Source organism: Lasioglossum baleicum, chromosome 12 (genome assembly GCF_051020765.1).
Source record: "Lasioglossum baleicum chromosome 12, iyLasBale1, whole genome shotgun sequence".
NCBI classification, from domain to species: Eukaryota; Metazoa; Arthropoda; class Insecta; order Hymenoptera; family Halictidae; genus Lasioglossum; species Lasioglossum baleicum.
Genome location: NC_134940.1, coordinates 14,248,353 through 14,259,098, shown reverse-complemented (window position 1 = coordinate 14,259,098; position 10,746 = coordinate 14,248,353). Strand labels below are relative to the sequence as shown.

Sequence of the window (10,746 nt, the reverse complement as noted above, 5' to 3'; positions counted from 1 at the left end):
CCTCCCCCTAGTGTACCTCTCAACCAATCAGAGTTTAGCATTCAGGACCGTAGCTTGCATGGGAGCTTGTGATATTTTAAGCTACAGCTTTACGTGTTATTTCTTTATTTAGATAAAATTTCATAGAAGTTCGTATCATTTCAGCATAACCATCTTTAATTCTGAAATCGATCAATTATTAATTGCAAATATAAAATGTATTCTTCTTTCTATAATATGTATATTCAGTAAAACTTTGTTTACATCTACATTTACTGGCTATTTATACTATTATCATATGTATAATTTACTGCATAAACTACTTCTTATAAATGGCATATAATTGTGTTATCTAAGAAGTTTTATTTTTCTGTTCATTACAATATTGTTAGTATTTCCATTGTGTATTACACAGTTCAATTTAATATTTCCACATTATATTCAAATAAGTTTTGAATTTTTACATTATTTATTGTAGAAACTACTGTAATTTATTTTGAGCTGTTAAATATATTCATAAGTAAATAGGTACATTGTTATATTACTTAGTAAAGCGTTATTGTAATGTATTATTATCACTCTCGACTAACCTAACCTAGCCACTGAACAGTAAAGAATTTAACTGGAAAATGTTTAAATTATTTCGTTATTAAAACCAGACCATCCTTATCAATAGCAAATTATACAATATTTATGAAAACATTCTGAAGTCCCATTGGCATTTTTTGTGCTATTTAGAGTAACATTTATTATTCCCAGTAAGATAATAAAATCTATTTATTTAGCGTTACAATTCGTTTCATAAAATATAATGAGAAGGTATTTGTATGCACTAAAAGTATCTTTATATACAAATCTATACTTTGTACAAAGTAGTACATATAATTTTGTTAAAAAAATTGTTGAATGTTATTGTATACAGATTTTAACAATCAATATTTATTGCGATTGTTTTCATGATATTTCAGATGAATGTACGTAATTAATTGTAATTATAGTACTTGTATTTATTAGTTTAGATAATACAAACAATTTTATTTAATTATCAGATTGTAGGGAAAGAATCGAAATCTTGAGGCATTGATACGGCCCTGTAACATCAATCGATGTCTGCTGGGAATTCCGTGATGCCAAGGGGGAACGGCGGATATAATGGCATGCATACGAAAATTTTGGGCGTGGGGAATGGAGCGAAAACGAAGAGCCAATCAGACTAGCAACAAATGTTGAGTACTACGTAGCAGCCAATAGGAGTTTGCCGACCAAGCGGCTTCATTCAGTAGCTTCATTTCCCAGAATTCTATGCGTGTGGATTTCTAAGAAATCAATAAAATATATGCTATCTAATTGTAGTCCTGTTATATGTAATTCTTCTAAATCAATTTTATTATTTCTCATATTTATTCAATACTTTTTATTTATTATTTAGATCAGAAGAAAAGAGCTCGATGATCATGTTCAATAAAAGCGGGAAACGGTTACGTTGATTCAGCATTCTCATTGTTTCATAGACGCTAACAGTTGGCGCTGTCATCGATATAGATGGCGGCATATGACGCCACTATATTGTCGCGGATATAGGAATTATAATTTATTTTTATTTCACATCGATCTACATACATACGTATTATATATATTGATACGTATTATTCAAAGAAATTTGTACTTGAAATTTTTAATTTAAAATTACTAATAAGTTGTAACAATTTCTCTATTCCATTTCATTATCTATTAAAATTACTAATTATTTATTTTGTTACACCATTACACAACTCTTCGAATGATTATCAGTACAGCAATTAGTCATTGTTATAATTAGTCGCAGTTTATGATCTATAAATAGCGACTTTTTTGTTTACGCATAAGTCTACGTCAGTTCTTTGTTTGTTAACGTAATGTCTTCAGTATTACTAAATTTGTAGGTTGTTGTAGGAAAAATTTTGTTCAGTCAAAGGACAAAACATTTTCTTTGAATTGTCAAAATGCCTGAACAGAAGGTAAAACTATATTTTCCCCTAAGTTTCTAACGTAAAATCATAAGGGGAAACTCGTACTTCCTTTCCAAACACATATACTTTACCTATAGATTTTGAGGCTACAGGATGTCTGGCGTACTTGCAATAAAATACGAGCTGCAATATTCCGTGTTGGATTTAACTTGTGGGATTATTATAAACCCTTAGATCCTGAGAATAATTGTTTAATTTCAGGTATAATTACTTAAATTGTACTTAAATTTTTGTCGTACATGCATATGCGTATGTGTATACAAGTTTTGTTTATATTTATTTCACAAAGCTGAAAAAGATATTAAAAGATCATTCACGCAATGTTATTCATACTTTGCTATATTTTCATTATTTGTATACTAAATTTGATACGAATTTACATGTACAGGATATCCCACTCGAATATCTGCTAAACTATTAACGATAGAAAAATAATGTTTTATTGATATTCAGGGATATATTTTTAAAGAGCATTTGCAACATAAACGTATGAATGGAAAATTGAGATGTATGTAAATAGCATGGTTCAATTGTTGGTTACGATTAAGTTGAAAATAACTATCGTTGACGTGATCCAGAGTTCGGAGAATGTTGCGAAAATTACCGACAAGCACACAGTACAATATTGTAAAAAATATTCTAATTCACGACATTTACATCGTATTTTCATTTTTCGTTGTGTATTACATGGACGGCAAAAGTATCTATTTATTTACATACCTATTTAAATACAGAGGAATGTTAACCAAACACCATTGGTTTTATAGAATGTTGCAATTATTGTATTAGTAACTTCAAATCGGAATACATACTAGTAAGTACCTGCGAGATTAAAGAACATATTGTATTATTCTTCGGTCCACGTTTTCGCGAATACAATTGAGAAGACATCGGTATTTACTAAATATGTATACATACAATGTGTCTTTGCACCAAGTGACAGTGATTTCGTTCGTCGATTTGAATTTTCTCAGTATATGCAGCGGAAAATGTTCGAAAATCTCAATTTTTGTTTTATTTTCCGACAAAATAAACTTTTATTTAAAGGTAAATTCGCCACATTGCCACTATTGGTTCAATACTAATTTGCACTGGTTATGTTTGGTTTCGCATCAGTATCAGTGATGGTTTAATGTGTGCTGTGGACTAATTAACATGCTGAGTGTCACACCGATGCCCATGAAAGTCTCACAAAATCAAAACACCTTATTTAATAATACACGAATAGAAAAAACAAAGTTTATCTGACACCTCGTAGATCCTAATAACATTTGGTTTACTTAACCCATTCGTATCAAATTTACCTCGGCTGAAATAACAAGCCACACATTGTTGCAATATACATCTGTTTTAATTCACTCTAAAGTAATTAGTATACGAAAGGTATAAACAACTAAGATTTAGAGTGTCGTTACAAACATTTCTAGTACTATATGCATTTATATCGAGCAATACAGCATTGCATTGTGAGTTGGACTCGTCATATGACTTTAATTTTATGGAGAATGCAGAATGTATAGTTACTTTTAAAAAATATTGATGACAAAGAGGTTGCCCTATTCAGTTTCTGCCAAGCTCATGAGATTGGTCAGTCTTAGACTTTTTCTTATGAGAATATTTAAAAAATAAAACAGAGTGTAGAAGAGTATACAACACCTAACAATTTATAACAGCAGATTGTTTGAGAATGCCAGCAAATTCCTAAAGAAATGTTAGAAAAGATTAACACATCATTCAGAAATGGAGTATATTTTTTAATTTAGACTGAAGACAAATTTTTAAACATCACCTTTAATAAGCTATATGATTTGACTTCATGTAATATTCAAATCAAAATATCTCTGAAATTAATAGTTTTTTGCCGTAAAGGCCTAAATACCTTTTCTATTCTTTGATTCGCACTTAATATTGTTACAAGAAATATATGATTCAATTTAAAAGATACAAAATTGTGCTTTATGTAACTTCTAGACGTCTATATATAAATTCTTTTTTGAACGCATCCAAACATTGTTTTGTATCATTAACAGTTTCGTAGATATTCAAATAGTACATAGATTGATTTAAAGAGAATATCTATCTCTTTGGAGTTGCGCAAATGAGTGTAATCATGTTATGCAATTCATATTCTACGTTTTCCATTATACTTGTAATATTTTAGTTTAATTCCCATATTAAATACTCTATTAACTTTAAAATATACTCTATAGTGATGTATACTTTATGTAATTTTTTAGTTGTAATAAACATAAACTTAATTTATCATTGAATTTTTATGTCAATATTCCTTTACATTATGCTTCAGTATGAAATTATTTTTATAGTTAGTTTCAATTATGACTCTATAAATGCTCTACTTTAAAATTGATGACAGAATTAAATATGCACAAAAGTTCATTTCTTTTTTTTATATATTAACATTTTTCATGAAGTATAAATTATAAATATATACATAAGTATTTTCATCTAAATATATATGTATAGTATTTACATACATATGTTATTAGAGTACTAAATTTAATATTCAGTATATATATATACATATATGTAATATTTAATCTCTATATTATGTAATATAATATTATTATTAATATACAGAGTCCAAGTTTGTTTCTGTGTTGGCTGGTCCATTGAAAGATACAATTGGTTTATGCGACAAAGAAATTGATGACTTAGCTGATTATTTTCGTGTTCAGGATGGACGAATACTTTACACACAGTTTTGCACAATTATTCAAGACAATGGTATATCTATAATAATTTATAAAAAAAATGAAACGTTGATCACGTATACATTTCAAAAAATGTTTGTGAATTTTCATGGAATGCAGTATGGCACATACTTTTCAATATGTATATTTACGTATCATTAACTGAAAACTAAAAGTCGTACGTAACTAAAATGAATTAATTAGAAGGGAATGAAAGAAAATAAAATAAAATGCAATCTGGAATGGAATTGCAGTTTATCATGCAATCGTTGTAACAACCACTGTACAAGTTGAAAACCACTGACTTCGGTTTAACAGCGGAGTTACCGGTCATCCCAAAATATTTGTATAGATTTTAACGTTAAATTTTCAAATAACGGTGAAGTAGTAACAACATTTAAAGCTCAATTTATACGTCTTATTTAGTCCCGAATTTTGCTGTACATTTCATTAAAAAAACGGTTGATTCAATAGCATATACTTCCATTGCAAGCAAATAATAGATAGCCGAAAATTCTCATGGAAAATTTCAGGGGCACTACACGGATTCGTGGTTGACCGCTATACCTGACCCGGTACCGTTAAGTGAACTATACCCATTTGGGTAAAATTCATTTCCTTATACAAGCCTCTACCTCTTTTGTATATTTCACTCGTAGTCATAGACATACTTATTCTTTAACTAAAATGTTATATAACAGTAATATTATATAACGTAAGTACGTGTGTGTGCATAAGTGATTACTAAATACTTTTATTATAGTACCTGAATTCGATAAGAACAAACCGCTAGTAACTGGCCTAGAATGGGAAGATCCCGAACACGTGAATCGATTAAGTCCAACGGAATATCGAAGATTATGTCTTATCCTCACGCAAATTGCTGTTTTTGTAAACAAAAGACGACTTGTCTTACGACCCTATTTCCAAGATTACGAATTGGTGCGTGGAACAGTTTACTTTTTAAATTTATACAATACGAAAGAAAATATTCTACATATATTTTAAAAATTGCATACATACTACGTTTTTATAAAAATTGACACTTTATATTACAAATTATAAATTACCAAAGATCTTACCATTGAAATATTACCATTGATCCATTTATAATTTTATTATTGTTCTTCGGTAAGTTTTATTCACTATATTAAAAATATTCTAATATGAACAAATAATATCAACATTGTTATATTCTCTAGTATATTTATTGTTGGTAATCCTAATTTATCGTTATTCATATTTGTAGTATATTTGTATGAGCAGAATGCAATAGAACTACAGTTTTATTAAGCTTAATCTTAGTGCGTAGTTCAGTCGCAATCAATTTTTAATTTACTTTTGCTATTTATTGTTCATTGATTTGTAATATCTATTAGAAGCATTCTGGTTAGAGACAGAAGTTTATTGTTCAAAATATCTTCCCTATGTTCTTTATACTCATTATATAGTGAACAATTACCTTTGAACAATGGGATTATAATAAATCAGATTTTAATTGTTGCTTATAGATCGCAAAGAATTCTGGCACAGTAACATTTGCACATTTTGGACGAATTTTAAAGTTCCTCGGCATTGTACTTGCCTGCAATGAATATTCTTTACTCGTAAAACGATTTGCCAAAGATGCCTACACAATTAATTACATAGCCTTCTTGCAAGCGGTTGATGAAGTTCAGTCATACTTGGACAAACATGGAATGTTATCTCTTGGCGGAGTAATATTTTATATATTTATGTAGTATTAGTACACTGCATATTGATTATTTTATGCTATTTTGTAGCACAATGTTGATTTGAAACACACTAAACGTGTGGATTTTCTTCATATCAATTTTTATTTAGTTCTATATATAAAATTGATTGACTCGATATTTCAATTAATTTTTATTCTTTGTGCTCAAAACTGAAATTGTATTTAACATACGATTCCATGCAACAAACCATGTTAATATAATTTTTACAATTGTACTACATAGTACATTATATATATTACGGTACAATGTTATTCTTTAGAAAAGCTGGACTTGCTATACTCTAGTCCTCGAATCCAGATACATATATAAACTTTTAACCATTCATATAGTTCTACTTTTTGTGTAAATAAGGTTTGCTTGCTTTCCTCTATTTCATTGCTTATATTCTATTCAATGTTAATCATAAAATCTTGAAAATTATGGATAACGATCTTAACGTGTTCTTGAAATTTTCTACCAGACTTATTGAGTGCATATCTCCTTGTCAAAAACGTAGCGTGCTGTGTGAGTAGTGTTGCAATTTATTAGATACAGAACAGTGCACTAAGAGGAGAAAGATACAATTTATTGATAGAATTATGAAAGAGAATGTAGATCACTGTGCAAAAAAAATCACTTATCATATATTGATACCTTTAACCAAAATAATGACTCATGCCTTACGGGGATGACTATCGTATAGTGTTGTCAAACAACTCTATACACTGCCCACAATTTATAAATATGAATTTTTAAATTTAAATAAAAATACAATGCCACAAAACTACGCAGAAAAGGATCAAGTGATCACTGATTAAAAAGAATATCAATTTTTAGTATATTCTTTTAGTTTTCTTAAATTCTTCTCCCTCGGTCTTGTTCCACACTGTTAACAAATAAATGTAAATTATTTTTTTTTATTCTCTCTCTCTCTAATCATAAGTGTAATGTCACGTGACCGATCCGTGGCGAAAACGTGGGGATGCTTGCTGCCAGAAAATAGGGGAATAACGTCGTAGAAGGGGAGGGTATAATTTGGTAACACGGGACACTGGAATTGACTCGCGCGAATCGAGGGGAATACAGTTACCCTCTCTCTGCCAGTACTGGATTAGTCACGTGACATTGTGATACATGTAAATAGTAGGTACGACAGAGACGAAACATACTGAGCCAGATCAGGGGAATCAGACGTCACGTGACCGGGCGGTGACGGAAGCGCCATGGCGCCATCCCTCATGCGTGTACAATAGTGTACATGTGTATTTACCAGTACTTACACAGTATGAACTATGAACTACGGTGCGCGAGGTAGTAGATCGTTCGAGTTAAATGTAGGCAATTATTTAAAGCAATATATTGTATTTCTTATGTTCCCATACCAATCCGTGGTGACAGGAAAGAGAATAATATAAAGTATGCTAGAAGTATGTATAAATACATGTCGTGTTGTAGGCTAGAAACCGGACTCCGTGCAGTAGCAACAGACTTTTGCAAATATCTCGGAAATGCAGGTCGTCCGGCGATAACATGTATAGGAAACAGTTCATAATTATGCCCCCAACAACATATTTCAAAGTCGTTGAAATCGGTGAGGAATGCCCTATTGTAAATAATTACCGAAATATTAACTATGTTTTGGCTCTATTTACCGGACACAAGAAATTTGTGATAACCAGTATCCGTGCCTCAATGAATCGAATCAAATCAATTTTCGGTAAAATTAAAAATATTTTCCATAAATTACAGACTTAGTATTTATAATACATCTTTTTGTGTTGTAGCACAATAAGATAATTATTTTCTGTAACCGCGGAAATGAAAAATTGCATTGTCTCTTATTTTCATAAGTTTTTATCTAATAGCTTCTACATCTTGAACAAAACTTATTGTAATACTTTAGATTAATATATAATAGATGCCTCGTTGTACCTATCTGTGACATACACAACAAACATTTCCTTTTTCCTCTTCTAGCCAGTATGTACCGGTTTCCCCTTCTTCGAAGTTTCCGCATCTAGTTCTTGCTATGTATTAGCTCTTGGCTGCCTCCTTTTTTCTGTTAGATTAATATACGTATACGTATACGGAGGTAAAACTTGAAATTTATTTTAAAAATATAGTAATACTAGATGTTTCATGTTATTTTCATTAATTTTGGAAAAATTTCTTTCACCTGAGGTTTTTCTCCCACCCTTGTTTTTTTAAAGAAAAAAGAGAATCTCTAAAAGAGATTCCCACGGTGAATTTTCAGTCTCGTCACCGCGATACATTTAATATAATTTTGTGTTTATTTTGCGCAAGTTCACGGGATTTTATTTGTTGGTAATTATTGTTATTGTTTTAATTATTACAGTTTATTATATGTGACTTGTTAACATTCGCGTAATATCACCACGAACATGATTATAAACTGTGAACATTGTTTGTGCGAATTTTAAACGGTGAACAGTTTTTTTGAACTGTGTACATTAGTTAGTGCCAATTAAGTGGTACGAATGTATTACACATTCATTAGTGTTAATTTGGTGTAAATAGCAGTGTTAATTTTTGTAAATAATTGTATCGAATTAATTGACATGGCGGCCACAGTAGTCACTTTAACTATGCAACAGCGACTGGAGGTTTTAAAGGATTTGGAAACGCTACCAGTGTCGACGGTCGCCGTAAAATATCGCGTAAGCAACAGGACAATTCAGAGAATAAAAGGAAATGCTTCCACAATTTTGAAGTTTGCGAACAAAGATAGACTGCAAAAAAAACGCCAACGTCTAAGAAACCCAGTATATTCCGAAATCGATCAACGTTTATATAGCTGGTTTATAGAAAGGAAGAAACTTGGGATCCACGTATCCGATGCTCTACTTTTGGAAAAGGCATTCGAGTTGAAAGAGAGCATACCGTCCTGTTCTGACTTCAAAGTAAGTGATGGCTGGCTCTCAAAATTTAAGAACAGAAACGGAATCCGCTTAGTAAGAATTTATGGAGGGCAAGCCAGTGCTGATGAAACTACAGACGAAAACAACAAACAGAATTTAAGCTACGAACAAAAGCCGGAACACTGTGCCATACAATTAAATGCCCGAGAAAGAAGCAGAATGAATTCAATCTTTAAAGAATTGGAAGCCTTCGCCCCGCGTATGCTACCATCCACTCAGTTGCATCTCCAGGCATTGAAAATTTCAATTTTAGGGAGCAAGCAGTAGGAAGAAAACGCAGAATTCTACATACGTAACATCGGCAATTATAGGTAACTATTAACTATTTTATTAATTAATAATACTAGTCGTATTAAATGATAAAATATAACTCATATATATTGCACAAACACCGCGTGTAGATGGAATGAATGAAGTTAGGAATTCGTGTTACCTCTACAGTAATTGTCAAGTATTTAGTGTAATTTCAATCAGAAAACGAGATGAACGCAATGGTAAACGTTTCATTGATGAAAAACCAAAAAATTAGGTATTTTGATTTTTGAATTTAAAAAGGATGAGCTAGCACGAGTTCTTTGATGTTTGCTGAACGTTCCTTTTTTCTTCTTCAATCGCTATCCTTCTCTACGGCACACTACAAAGTATGTATATGTATTGCCTATGAATAAAAATAGTTTTGCATGTTGCTATGTTATTTTTCGTCATAATTACTAATCAGAGGTAGTAGTACTTGTGTAATCAAACAACTATTTACAAATATTTCGGTATTTGCACTTGTACTTTATTTATACATATTAGTTGCTGGAATCGAATGTTGAGTATACATATTTCAGAATACAGAGAATAGCAAAACCATATTGTATTGTACGAGTTTTTCAATGTTGTAATAGAATTGTTGTAAATTATTGTTTTAACTCATCCGAAAGGAAATGCTAGATCAGTTTCCTGGTCGTATCATCACAGCGGAACTACCAAAATATCCTCGGCCGGAAATCGGTAAAATAATGCCCAGCAAAGTGTTCAGGAAGCAGACAGTTTTTCATCCGGTGATGGGAGAATCCAAGAGCACTATGCCTTTAAGAGAAATTATTCTACGCGTTCAGAAACATATTCTCGAGAATAGGATCCGTGTTTCTGAATTTTTCAAGGTTTACAATATCTCTTGTCTACCACATCTAAGCTTAGTTTATTTATTTGAATTTGAATTAACCCTTAAGTGAACTATTAGGGTGGCCTCGCTCTTTGTGTTCATAATTATTTGTGGATTTATATCAAATTTTACAATTTCACTACGTTTCTATTTACCATTTCGATATGGAGATGAATATTAAATATAACTTAATTGAATCATTGCATTTTTGAAGTACATTTT

General features: G+C 30.9%; 1 protein-coding gene and 1 long non-coding RNA gene across 2 annotated transcripts in view; one reads left to right on the top strand and one right to left on the bottom strand.

Moving 5' to 3' along the window:
* Window positions 1-167: 167 nt before the first annotated feature.
* On the bottom strand, window positions 168-3,833 carry LOC143213950 (uncharacterized). Its single transcript, XR_013010072.1, has 3 exons — window positions 2,907-3,833; window positions 2,709-2,810; window positions 168-2,165 (listed from the first exon to the last, which is right to left on the bottom strand). It is a non-coding gene; the product is annotated as an uncharacterized LOC143213950 (long non-coding RNA).
* LOC143213948 (uncharacterized) overlaps window positions 1,688-10,746 on the top strand; it is a 26,759-nt gene continuing 17,700 nt past the window's right edge. Inside the window, exons 1-6 of the mRNA XM_076434343.1 lie at window positions 1,688-1,976; window positions 2,066-2,189; window positions 4,587-4,733; window positions 5,463-5,641; window positions 6,211-6,417; window positions 10,301-10,522. Of these exons, the coding sequence (XP_076290458.1) occupies window positions 1,962-1,976; window positions 2,066-2,189; window positions 4,587-4,733; window positions 5,463-5,641; window positions 6,211-6,417; window positions 10,301-10,522 (894 nt within the window). The 5' untranslated portion in view covers window positions 1,688-1,961. The remainder of the gene's footprint in view (window positions 1,977-2,065; window positions 2,190-4,586; window positions 4,734-5,462; window positions 5,642-6,210; window positions 6,418-10,300; window positions 10,523-10,746) is intronic.